At 37.3% G+C, this 14,052-nt stretch overlaps 1 protein-coding gene across 2 annotated transcripts in view; it reads right to left on the bottom strand.

Moving 5' to 3' along the window:
* Positions 1–868: 868 nt before the first annotated feature.
* Positions 869–14,052, bottom strand: part of pparg (peroxisome proliferator-activated receptor gamma) — a 38,661-nt gene continuing 25,477 nt past the window's right edge. For both annotated transcript variants that reach the window (XM_014002838.1, XM_014002837.1), the window contains exons 4-9: positions 12,613–12,751; positions 7,693–7,892; positions 4,582–4,708; positions 3,747–3,940; positions 3,367–3,610; positions 869–2,175 (exon numbers count right to left, since the gene is read on the bottom strand). In XM_014002838.1, coding sequence (XP_013858292.1) covers positions 1,928–2,175; positions 3,367–3,610; positions 3,747–3,940; positions 4,582–4,708; positions 7,693–7,892; positions 12,613–12,751 — 1,152 coding nt within the window. In that variant the 3' untranslated portion in view covers positions 869–1,927. The remainder of the gene's footprint in view (positions 2,176–3,366; positions 3,611–3,746; positions 3,941–4,581; positions 4,709–7,692; positions 7,893–12,612; positions 12,752–14,052) is intronic.

Below are 14,052 nucleotides of genomic sequence, written 5' to 3'. Positions count from 1 at the left end.
ATCTTAAAACTGCCTCCTTCATGCCTGGATTAAGGTCCTCACATCTCATCTCATGAGGATAAAATAAATATGAAGCCATTTCAAGAATAAAATTTCTAATTGTTTAGCAGACATCAGCATTTGATCAATCAAAAGAAGACTTAATAATCATTTATTCAAACTAAATGAGCTGGGTGTCTTATTTGCTTAAGTTATTCTAACACGTACATAGCTCACATTAAAAAGTTGTATCTTCTTGGGCAACTTTCCACACATAATGTTTTTGGTGTGAGTTAGAACAACAACATGACCAGTGAGAACTGAACCTGTGCCATCTGTGGGGACTGACCTGATGTTTCAGTGGGTTAAAGTGTAACGTCCCGAGTTTAAAAGTGACTCTGACCTTGTCTTTGCACGCAATCTCATCCATAACCTGTCCTAATGCCTAAACTGTCTGTCAAATGTTTTAAGGGTCTGAAAAAAAAACCATAAGCGTTAAAAAAAAAAGAGCTGGATCTTCCTCCGAACAGAAACTAAAGCAGCATTTTCAACAAACCTTTAAAGAGTAAACCCACTTCCCCTCCTGCTGATTTAATTTATATCCACAGACTCCAGGCTTCCGGTGAGTTCATTAGAGTTCAGATGTTGCAATCGCGCCAGCAGGGTGTGCGTGTGTGTGTGTGTGTGTGTGTGAGTATTTGCTAACAGACGCGGAGGACAGCTGATGTCATGACTGCAAAACTAGATTTCCAAGCGTCTGAGTGACTGGCATGCCTGAGGTGGAGATATTATTGGAGAACAGCTTTGTTTTTGTTTTTTAATCACTTATAGTGGCAGCACACTCAATAAAAAAATGAAAATAAAAAAAAAACAACAAACTTCAAGTAAAAAAGTTACAAAACAATTTATTTACAATGAATTTCTTCTTCTTTATCCCTCATTGGTCTCAATCCAGCCTGTTTGTCTGCTCGGCCCTCCGCAGACACAAACACTTTCACAGTACAAATTAGAACTCAACCAATTTTGCTGAATCTGGAATAAAACTAAGGCTCAAAGGCGAGTTCAGCTGAACAATTTTATACAAACAGAAACAAAAGAGTTGATTACATATCATACATTTATATGTATAATATATACTGTATATTAAAAAAAACAATCAGTTCAAAAGAGCTAAACATCAGATCATACAGGAAAAGTACGACAAATGCAGCTTTGATTGTCATTGACGAGATAACTCGGACATTTGTGCTTTTTTTTTTGGCTCCACACTTTCTCACAGTTTTCTCACAAGTGTGTGAGACTAGAATAAGTTACGAGGCACTAATCTGATTTCTGTTTTGGAAGTTAAGCTGATTAAAACGAGATAACACCGTCACCTTGATCCTGAAACAGTAAAAACGAGTGTGCATAGTTTTGTGCGTGTTTACGGCGGTACTGATGCACGTACACACTGCTGCTGCCTGTAATGAAATGTTTTGATAAGCTGCWCAAGAAAAGAACAAAAAACAAGACTGCATAGGACATGGTGTGAAATAWATTTCTAAGGCACGTAAAGCTGCCTGTGTTGAAGCATCTGTCATTTTACATTGGATAGYTYCCTCTTTTTCATCTAGTCATCAGTCTTCCTTATTGTTGGAGCTAATTTCACATTTAAGTTGACAACTCATAACGTATAGTCCAGCTGACTGTGCATCACAACTCATAAACATGCAGACTGTCTAGAAAACCAGTTCTGTATTTCTTTTCTTGATTTTTCTCTTGGTTCTTCCCTCATCTTATTCTCAGTTTCACTCACTCAGACTTTCTGGATGAATTTCTCTTTACACAGACAACCAGTGCTCATTTAATCAATTCCCCTCAATTCACGTCTTTGAACTTTTCTCTTCTTCTTCTTCTTCTTCTTTTTTTTTTGTTTCTTCACGTTTCTGCACTTGTCCTCTTTTCAGTTCTAATACAAGTCCTTCATGATCTCCTGCAGCAGGGGGTGCAAGAACATGTCCAMCTCGGTCTTCTTCAGCAGCTCGATGAGGTGGACGTGGTCGGTGACGATCTGACGCAGGTCCGTCATCTTCTGGAGCAGCTTGGCGAACAGCTGCAGGGAGTCCGGGTGGCTCAGCTTCAGCTGCAGCTCCAGCGAATGAAGCACGGTCTCCTGGAGCTGCTCGATGGGCTTCACGTTCAGCAGGCCGGGTCGGTCTGAACAGGATCCAGAGACAGAAGGGAGAAATCAGCAACACTCAGGTTTGGGGTTCAAAGTGATATAATAAAAGAACAAAGCAATTTGAGTCAAAGGAGCAAAGCTAGTGAGGAAATTTTACAGAACAGAATATTCCTTTTTTCTAACTTTTTTTTTTGTAGCTGATCTGCATTATTGCCATTCCCACAAGCCTGCTTATCTTCACTTCAAGCTATATTCATTAATAGAAGTTAATATTTGACCTCAGAGTTCAGTTTTAATCTTCAAAGCCAGGCTTTTTATCAAGCAGGTTCACGCTAATGCCCCTGCTGGACATACGTCCTTCAGACGTGTGAGATGACGTCATTTCAGACTCGAAACATTTACATTTCATCACCTTTGCTTCTAAGAAACTCAGAGTGAGGACGGCGCCCGACATTCTGACGCCTCCTCCCACCTGTACTCTTCTTTTTACTATAAATCCTTTCAAATAGGGTAGAAATGTGCAGAAACAGGAGCTGAGTGATATCAAATGGACACGTGGTCGTCTGTGAAACTTCAGCTTGCTTGTTTTTATTTTTTTCTCTGTCACGAACAGGCTGCTAAGCTGTCGTTGATTCTCGCATCATGTGAAGCAGCGGCTTCCTATTGTTTCCACATAAAACCAAATGTTTCTCATGTATCCATTTATAAATGGTTCAAGGTAGAACACAAAGACTTGATGTTTCTGTATATTCACACCAATCTGCACTCATATCTTTCCCATTTATTCTAAAAAACAATTAAATTCAACAATTTAATTAACAATAATCACATTTCTGTGTATAAATTTCCCTTAAGATGAGTAAACAAGTCTGACACGTGTTAAACTGAGAAGAAGGATGCGAGTTCTTGGGTTTTTTTTTCAATATAAACCCGTAAGGGGACAGGTAGAGGTTAGCTCAGCTTCGTAGAAAACTGTAAGCGTAAAAAGGACATGGTGTTAGTGGTTTTACTGGGGGCGGTTTGATTGTGCCTTTGTTGTTTCAGGTCACAGCAAAGTTCAAAAGTTTTCACGTTTTTTCAGTCTTTAGTCAAACCTCAGCTAATCAGGATGAAACGAAACCTTGAACAGAACGAATTCTCAAATGTAGACGTAATAAATCATCCAAATAATCACACAAAATGCAGGTCAGTAAGACCCCATTTAATGACACCTGCCAAACACTCACCCCCGCTGAGAATAATAACAGCCAGGAAGAGCGCCATGTCGCTGTCGTCCAGCTCCAGCAGGTTAAACTTGACAGARAACTCAAACTTTGGTTCCATCATTTGACAAAAAGGCTTTCGGAGACTCTTGAGGAACTCCCGCGTCATAAAAATCTGTCCGTAAGAGATCAGGGTGCCGTCTTTGTTCATCAGAGGCGACATCATAATGATTAAGACTTCGATCACACCGTACTTCAGCAATGTTACCTGAAAAAAATAAAAATAAAATACAGGGATAATTATGATGATGATTTTGTTTAAAAAATGGAACTTGCGAATTATTCATATTTTACAACAAATGTGAAAAACGGTGATGTTTGGATGAAGTGCTGCTGATTCTCACTTGATCGTTGAGGTCCAGATCGATGAAACCCGGGATACTCTTTGCAAACTCTGTCACTTCTCTCACTGCTTCTGCAGAGCGTGACTGACAGCTGTGGAAGAACCGCAGCTCGACCATGTCGGGTGTTTGTCCAATGAAGTTTGTTCCCAAAGCGCCGCAGTCTGACCCTGAGTGAGCTCCTGGGATTCCTGAAACTGTGGAAAAAAGGTTTTAAAAGATCCAAAAAGAGGTGAATAACACAAAGAAGCAAACAAACTCTCTGTTGAAAACGTTTAAATTGCCAGATAATAAATTCCAAATTCTGTATGTAGTTTCACGACAAAGCAAAAGTAAAATAAAATAAAATAAACATGTACATTTGCTAAGTTTGAAAAAGCCACGAGAATGTGTAAATCTCTTTCTAAATCCTAGTCATTTGAATTCCTCTATATGATTTCTACTCCTTTCTTTGGCCACAAATCAGTGTAATTAATACACTATTTCTATAGTTCAAAGCCCATGAATGTATTTTCAATATCCTGATTGTGCAAAAGTCTTCAGTCATCTGTCATTTCTTAGTATTTTGTTTCAAATGAGCCAGATTTTCTAGTAATCATGCTTCTGATCAACAGTTCTTCAAGGCTTTCTTTAAACTTTAGCTGCTTTTTTTCTCTCCCAGTTTTAGTTTAGTATCTGAACATGACAGTGGACTMTGAAGTCTGTTTGAAAACTGTGATGAACAAGAAGAAAATGTATTGTATAATATTTGTGATTCACGTCATTTGTTTCATTGAAATCTTCTTTTCTTTACTTCTTTTTAATACAAAGATTAGTGCTGTAATCTGGAAATACTTACGTCCGTGCCCGGATGTAACTGTGGAGATCTGCTGCTGCTGCTGCTGGTGGTCTGTGGTGGGTATCTGCCTACAGTTAATAAACTGTTCTCCTTCCATTAAAGACTTCATGTCATGAATGACAAAAGGCTGCAGGAAGAGAAAGTGTTTAGAATTATGCAGAAAAAATAAAATGGTTAGTCATTTAGCCCTAACCCTAACATTTTATGGATACGTATCTCTGAGGGCTGAGCTCTAGATGAAACCAAACACACCTTGTCTGTACACTTTGGTCATGGCTCATGACTGCCTGCAGGAGCACACATCACACATCTTATACAGGAAAAAAWAATAATCCGAAGGTTGAGGCAGGCTAAAACATGACATTTTAGTTCATGGAGCTTAACAAAGCTTATATTTTAGTAAAACACTGRGAAAGACGTGTACCAGCCTGAAACAATTTATGAGCATAAAAAACTGTGTGGACTTTYCTTCATTTAGAACTTGTACTTAGTTCTGAAAAAGTTGAAATTATTAAAAATAAGAACATTTAGACAATTCTGCAGACGGACTGGGTCAAACTCTTTGTTCATTGCTTGCCTTTAACATCAGGAGAATTTCTGCAGATGTGTGCTCACATCTGGAAAAATGAGGGTGAGCGCTCGATGAAGCGTGGCAGGACATAATGTCAAAAAGCACACGGTTTCTTTTGTTGTGGGTCAGTTAAAGTGGATGAGGCGCCTCGAGGAGGCTTTTCAGGGAATCAGCTGTTATCGAGGTGCACTCTCAATCAAAACTAAATGTTTCAGAAAAATATGCTGCTGTTGTAAATGGTACTGAATGCTTTTCAAGTCCCTCTGGACCCCAAAGTGCTTTACACCAACAGAYATTCACCCATTCACACACTGATGATGGCAAACTACACTGTAGCCACAGCTGCCCTGGGGCGCACTGACAGAAGTGAGGCTGCMATGCASCAGYGCCACCGGACCCTCTGACCACCATCAGTAGGCAAGGTGGGTGAAGTGTCTTGCCCAAGGACACAACAACTGAGACGGCTGGACGGGGGATCGAACCAGCGACCTCCCGGTTCAAGAACARCTCACCTAACCACTCCGCCACAGCYGCTGTTTTGAMACATTATTTTACCTTCCAGTGATTTTACAGGTAGGTTTGGTATCTTAAAGTTTTTACCGTTTAAAGTCTATGATGCATCTGTAAAAACAGCTCATGCATTTTATGAACACAATTTCTTCTTTTACAAATGACAAATTATGAACAAACATAACAAGCAGAAAAATGGGCAGGAAAAAGGAGGGGGGGGGTTTCAAACATTTTTCCAAAATAATGTGTAAAGTATCAATTGAACAAAAATGATCATTGGCTTTTTTGAAGTTTTATGTTCTGAGAAAAAAAAGATTCTTCCTTTTATCCTCTCTGTTATCACAGACCAACTCATATCAAGGCCTTGCATGTTAAAAAATGTAAATATTCTACAAAAAAACAACAACAATAATTGACTCCCAATTTGTTTTAGGAGGTACACCGTGATTTGGTAAATAACCAAGGAGTGCCTCAAACAAAGAGATGATTCAGTGTCATTTGGTTCCTATCTCTGCTTCAAACAGTCAAAACAAGAAAAGTGAGGAGATGAAGAGCAACCTTGAACCGGTCACACACACACACACACACACACACACACACACACACACACACACACACACACACACACACACAATAAAGCTGAATAAAAGAATTCACTTCCAATGATAGACTGCCATAAATGTTACACACTCAGATTTAAAAGGTGAGCTACAAAAGCAGTAAAAGTCAGCATAAAATATTAAAATCAGATTTTATCTGCTTCTTTTTTTATTAATAATTCAGTTTCTTAGTGTACTTGGATKTAAACTTGTTAAATAAAATTTGTGTTTGGCGTTTTTCAAAGATTAAAAGCAACAACAGAAAAAATCAGGTAAGCCAAAATTTATTAAGCCATCAAGAATATTTATAATATAAAATGTTTCCCAGTTAAAAACAAATCAAATTTAAAAACTATTCTGATTCTTTTCAAAGCGATCAACCTGATCCAAGCAAAAGAAAAAAAAAGCCAGGAACTGACTTCACATTTCTACAATGTGAAGATAATCAGGGGCTTTTTAATTACGCCAAATTTAAAAAAAACTGTTATAGTAATATAAGCAAGAAGAAATGAATAGCTTAAATCTCTGACACCAGTATACTTTATTTCGAATGGTTCTCAAGAGGAAACAGTTTTGAACCAGCTGTTTGGAATGGCACATCCAGAAAGATTGATTGATTAAAGAAAATCCAAACCTAAAATTCCTGAGCGGATCAAACAAACCTAAAGAGCCAAGTGACTGCCTGAAATATCAAACCACTCAAGTGCGAAAACACAGAAATGGTTCTCTTTCCTGCCGACACATTTTCTCCTTATGGATGCACCATTTTCCAAATGTTCTGAAGAATGAGTTTAAGAGGCAGCATCGAAGCCGCTGCAGGACAGAGCACTAAAGAATCCTCCACTTTTCACAGCTCAGTCACTGTAATCTGAGATTTTTTTCCCCCAACAGTCAAGGAACGAAGAAACCAGTTGATCCACTTTTCCTGTTCGAGCAGCGATGATGGCGTGAAAAGACCTCATTTGCACAGAACTAAATGTTGTGACAAGAGGACAGCACTAGTAAAAAAGCTTCCCTCTACATGAATCAATAAAAAAATGTAGTTTATGGATTTATTTGAAGTCAAACAACTATTTTAAAGTTGAAAATCTTATAATGCTTCTATATGACCCTTAAAAAAACAAAAGTCAAATGTCGGCTGTACATCGCATTCACATGGGGCAGATAGAAAAGCACAACTGGTTCAGCAGCCCTGACTGGGGCAAGACAAGAATGTACCGTAAATGTCAATAAATCTAAAGATAACTGATGCCAGATACTTACAATCATAACCATGCAGGGAGGAAAGGGTTCAAGTGGAGGTCTAATATTAAACCCTCAAATTCTATCCAATTATACCTTTAATTAGAATAACTGACTAATCAATGTTTCTGCCCAACATTTAAACAAGAATCACTGACAGTGAAGTGGAACTCAGGCAGCACTCCTTACCACTTTTTCTCCTGTCTTCCCAGAGAGGATGGCCCTGGCCTTGGCCTTGGTAAGGGGGAAATATTTTAGATAGGCTTCGTACAGATGCCGGGCCAGAGCCCTCAGATCTGCTGCCTCCGGGTGCAAATGCTCCATGTCAGACGAGAATTCGGCCAGTAGTTTCTCCTTCTCCGCCTGGGGCATCCGGCCAAAACGAATGGCTGGGAAAGGAAACAGAAATGTAGGTTGAGGCACTGAGGCAAATTCAAAACTTCAGACTCAAAACTAATACACAATCCAGTACAGGTTATGTCTACGATTTTAACTGGTGGACATTTAAGTAACAAAAAAAAAACTGAGTCACAAATAGAAAAACCTCTAATACCATGTGCTCTAATACTCCGAAAAATAAATGAACAAAAGCCGACCTATAAACCTTTTTATCGTCACGAGTCAAAATCTTAGAAACAACAATTAAAACTTTTTTTTCTCTTTAGATTTGATTCCTGTAAGGAAAAGACAAGCGAAACTTGGCCCCACATTGTTTCATCACATGACAGTCGGCCTGTGGCTCCATCTTCTTCCTTCTTCTGACCAGTTAGCCAGATGTAAAATGTTGACATTATCCAAATCAAAGCTAACGCTAACATCTGTATCATTTATGCTCAGTCTGAAACTGCACTCAATCAAAAATTGTAAGGGTGTTTTGTTCAGTTTTCTGACAGATGCTTAACTTATCRTTAGACAGAACGGCTAATGTCCACAAAATGACCTTCTGTCTAAAGATAACGAGTAGTWAAAGCAAATAAAATAGAAATAGAGTAAAACATTGCATCAGACGGGTGACATGTTTGTGCTTTTTTCCCCCTATTTGTCATAAACTGTCCACGCCAACTTACAGCATCACAAACAGGCCGGTCGTTATCACATTTAATCACACAAAAGATGTTTTTGTAACAAAAYGGAAAAGCAGATTTCTGAAGAGGCTGCACCCCTGGCAGAGGCAAATGATCAAACTCCCACAAACGAGTCTCAGGGAAAACGTCAGCGAGAGGTCGGATCTCCTTTTACCAACGCATGATGAATGGTCCCGTTGAGTGTTTACGAGGCGTGTCTCGTGACGCATTACAATTATTCCTTCACCTTGATAATGCCTCGTTTCCACGGCTCAGTGAAAAACTATCTCATTTCTCCTCTCCTTTCCTTCCTTTGCAGCTGGGAATAATACACTGAACGCTTGCAAATCCATGTGCGGAACAAAGAAGGCCAGATTGATTTCATTTACAAAAGAGTGCTGTTTTTTTTCCCCTTTTGTTATGGAAATATCTAGATTAGCTCATTTAAAATTTAGGTGGGTTTGTTGGAACCAAATTTTTATTACAGTATTCAAAGCTTGACAAAGTCTTTTTATTAAATTTTTTATTACATAAATCTGCTTACAGAATCCAATTTTCGCCATGACGTAGTCAAAAAGTCTCATAATGGTGGAAATCATTAATAAACCCTCGCCTCCATTCAAACATTCGCCCTGTTTTTACTGCAACTTTCTGTGATTGTGTAACTCTGTTTGATGAATGCACACGTTGAGCAAATTAATACAAACTAAAGTGGTTCTGCCACTCGTTGGGCAAAGAGCCCGCAGCAGTGACACAGCATGTTTGAAGCGATCTGTTAAACTCTGAGACGTCAATCATTGATAAATTAAAAACCCAAACAGCGCACATTTTCAAAGCACCGACTGTAAACCAAAGGGACACGAGGGAGTGTGGAGGTGGGGAGAGAGAAGGAGAGATAAACAAACCAATTAAGACTCAATTCTGACAGTAAATGTGCCGAATTTCTGCTGACAAATCTGTGTTTGATAAAATGTATTTTTCACAGAGTCCCTGTTTTTGTTTTTATGAGGGCAGATTCTGAACGGAGAGCTTGAACTTGAAACTCTCTGGTCAAGAAGCAGCTTTATTTCAACTTTTATTGTTCCTGGCAGGAACAAAACAAATATCAGTTCAACGGAGAACCACATGAAAAGCTGTCATTGTAGCAAATTCAATATTTATTTTTGAAATCTTGATAGTTCATGTTAACAAAGCAAGGGGGTGAAATCAAAACGCTGTTGTAACCAAACAGGAGAAAAACACAAAAATAGAAAATTCTTCAAGTTTATTTTAAATATTGTACTTTAATAAAACTAATTGGGGGTTAGGGGTAAATTATGTATTTTCCAGGTACATAGTTCAATTCAATGCCACAATCAAGTAACTAAGTTACCATTAGCTGTTATGAAAAAGCTGTATTTAGCATAAATAAATAAATAAATAAATAAATAAATAAATAAATAAAATAAAAGCTGACTTTGCATCATAATTGTAAACGCATTTAAATTGGTCTCTGTCTTTTTAAGAACATCCTACTGTTTCTGACACTCCCACTTCAGCACATTTTCAGGGGTTTAGGGGTAGGGGTGTTCTGTGGGCTTAGCGGAGCTCTGGGTATGTTTTCTATGAGGGAATGATAATATAAAGTGATATAAAGCTTTAAAAAGTTGTTTTGCGTATTTCAAGCAAATACTGTAACAATTTTTCTTTACATTATGCTCAACTACCTTTCTATTTTTTTATTTAATTTTTTTTGCTTCAACTATCAAATTCTTGCATGGCCAAGAAAAACTAGGGTACAAATGCACTCTCATTTTGATAAAGTTAAAAGCAGAACAATTGGATTGGTTTTGTTTTTCTTTTTTTTTTTCAACTGATCACAACCTGGATGACTGAGACTCTTCACTCTCACTTTGACTGATTTGTATGACTAGATACAGCCTCGTTTTTCAGGTTGTGCAAATCCATACAAGTTATTATGACAAAGCAACAGTAGTTGAAACATTATTTAATTAATTATGTTAAATCAGTGACATCATGCACCTTTTCATTGAAGTTTGATCAAACGAGGAGTTGCAAAAAAAGTTTCTGACAAATCACCGGAGGTCAAAAAGTGAAGGCATTGTAAGTCGTTCCACCCTAACAGGTGCAACAAAACCAACAAGAGTCGAAGAGATGACGGTGAAGCACGACCCGAATGTGCTCAAGCTTCGTGATGAAACACACCTGAGGAGGCGGAGTCAGTCAGGCCTCAGTGACCAACAATGGCTCAAACAGTAAAACCAGTAGCTTAACAGTGGTGGGCGAGGAACAGGATTAGACAGAGTAATGTTGTAGTTTTCCAAGTAACACTTTGCATTTCAGTAATCTGTTTCACTTACTTAAACTGAAACACAGTGTGGCAGAAGAGAACAAAACAAAACAAAAACAGAAAAAGAAATAGGGATGATCTGAACACTCGTGTATTTCTAACAGAATGATTTTAAACGTCGCGAGTTCATCTAATACAGCTGACTGCAGAACTGATGGCTTCACAGGTGGTTGATGTGCAGGAAGCACGGGTTTTGCAGCTCGGCAGCATTCAAGCATTCATCTTCCCTGTCCTCCTGTGCATCAGTACAAACACTGGTGTTGATGTAAAATGGCTGAAAAATAAATTGAATATCTCTGGACTTTTTAAAATTTATTTTGTTAAATTAACTTAAATGTGAAATTAATAAAATGTAATAAATGTAATAAAATGTATAAATGTAATAAAATTTAAAATGAACAGAATGTGCAGAACAAATGGTGTGCAATAACTAAATAATATTCTGTAAGCTGACATTATTAAACAAACATATTTTTTGCCAGTATCATATTGTAATACTGTATTTCCTTATAATAAGAACTGAAATATGATTTTTATATAATTTGATAAGACAAATTAATCTGTGATTTTCTGTGTTCTGATGAGGCCACAACAAATTTTCTCTAAAAACAAATTTTTTTTACCTTTCCGTAATATACTGAAGTACAATGCAGATATTGTACCAAACATCTCATGAGAATTATCGCTGGTGGTTCTAAGTCCCACCATGATCATATGAAAAATAAAGTACCAAACCGAGTGCAAATGAAGCACTTCTAGGGGGGATAAATTTAGCTACCAGCCACAATCTAATCTTTAAAGGACATTTTTAAGGKTGCCACATTGAACTAAAGACAGGAACTGAAACATGACCCGAGGGTTGCTGTGAAGACCACAAGAGAAAAGACTGGCAACCTACAAGRCAGTGCAGTAATCTGCTACAGACGTTGCCACCACACCTCTGAGACTAAATTTGCTGCAGTGTGGCAAGCAGTGTATCTGTTGTTCTCAGGGGGCATCTGAGGGAACAACTGTTTTGTGAAGAGAAGTTTCCTTGACCACAACTTAAAAAAAAACTTCCTTGAAGCAACATTTGCTTATCACCCCCCACCACGAAAAACAGGCAAATGAGTATTTTCTGTGAATGTGTGTGAGCCTGTTCATCCATGTGTCTGCCTGTTAGCAAAATATCTCATTTAGCACTGAACTCRATTTAATGAGACTCGCAGGAAAAATAATGGTTGTATATCTACAACTGATGAACCTTTAGAGTAAACTTGATTCAAGTAGATCGCCACAATGAACTGACCCTAGTAAACATAAACATGGTTGTAACTTCRTTAGTTTTTTTTAAATCTTGTGTTAAAATTTGGTGGGGAAGTAGCTGAGAGTCATACCCATCAAGCAATCTGAGCACTAACGGATCACACAATATTTTTGTTTAAAACCTTAAACGGTGTTCCTTCAAGGAATATTACTTTCATTTACAGTGAGTGTACAATGAGCAAGAAAAGCAAAACAATAGAACAGAATTATACGTTTTTGCCCTATGGATGAATTGACTTACTTTTATTTTTAAAGTTGTTTGATTTAATAACTTTAATATTTTTGATTGATTGATTGATTGATAATACTTTATTGATCCCAAAAAGAAATTACAGTAAGTACAGTTTTTATGCAGTTAAATGGGTTTAAGACATACTGTAATCTTCTTACCGTTGTGTGACATGCCAACATTAAGGCACTTCTGAAAACGACAGTATTGGCATTTGTTACGGGACTTTTTGTGAATGCGACAGTGAAGATCACAGTGATCGTACACCAACTTTAGCCTGATGGTCCGTCTGAAGAAACCCTGCAAAAAGAAAGAGACACTTAATACACACATAGACATCGAAAACACTTATCGTGTTCTTCTGTTGCTTTATCCTAGTAATTCTATAAGTTACATTTTTGTAACTTGTAAAACCAGAGTGCAAGACTTTCTCAAAAAAAAAATAAACGATAAAAAAGAAAATTAAAATTAAGTCATTACTTATGGATCACATTAAGTCTTTAATGCACATGAAACACTATAATGTAAAAACATAAATTTCAAATAATTGATGTCTTCCTCCCATCAAACTTAAAAATCACCTAAGTCTTTGCATTTTACATTCACTTATTAATCTGAGAAGGAATAAATCATTCTTCTGACAAATTTATCTGAACACAGATTATGGTTCAGGGTGTGTTTTCACATTATTTAACCTTAGGACCAAAGAAGCCATAAGACAGATTTATCACAGCTATTAAGCTTGCAGCTATGGTCAACTACCAATACACACACACTCAATCAAACACTTTCTGATGACTAAAATGGTTATCTATGATCATTATAAAACCTGATGAACAGATGACCATAATTATGTGTAGTAGAATTAAAAGGAAAACTTTGAAATTGACATTTACAAAAATAAAAATTCATATAAGCTCAAAAATTCCCATTGGAATCCTAAAGGTTTGCTTGATTATTTATCTAATCTGCCAAGATCCAGATGTTTCTTTTTTTAATCATAGGTTATTTACAGAAGGAGGAAGTTAAAGGGGTCAAGACTCCACCTCAATAAAGAATGTTTTCTGTTGCGAAACAATTAAGAAATTGCCTGCTTGGCTGACCCCCCTCTTCTCCCCTGAGACTTTAGAAGAACAATAACAACTGTACCTTATCTTCATTCTGCCCAGAAACACACAGAAAGACAGCGGGACAGAAAAAAAAACATGTACCTTGATGCAATGCAGAAGTCCTAAAAGTTGCAAAAAAAGATGCCAGTTCAGATCTGTAGTTGTGGTTAAGGCTAAAGTTGGTGGTTGTTTTGCATTGGACTAAATTACATTTGAAGTTTTTTTTTGAGGAAGTTGCTAAACTTTAAATATATCAATGAAGACGAGTTCTACACAACACACATTATTCAAACAAGTCTACACTAAAACCTTTTTCTGCTCTGTTGAGCATTTAATTAGGGTTGCAAAAATCAAACACTTAAAGGAGACCAATTATGGGTCCTAGAAATTTTTATGGTATGTCTGTGGGCTATCCAGACCATGTTCATTCAATTTAATGCACAAAATAATTATCAGATAATAAAATTTCCCATTTTCTAGTTCTGCCTGCTC

The sequence above is a fragment of the Austrofundulus limnaeus genome, unplaced genomic scaffold (assembly GCF_001266775.1).
Source record: "Austrofundulus limnaeus strain Quisiro unplaced genomic scaffold, Austrofundulus_limnaeus-1.0 Scaffold15, whole genome shotgun sequence".
Taxonomy (NCBI): domain Eukaryota; kingdom Metazoa; phylum Chordata; class Actinopteri; order Cyprinodontiformes; family Rivulidae; genus Austrofundulus; species Austrofundulus limnaeus.
This window is presented reverse-complemented; position numbering and strand designations above follow the sequence as displayed.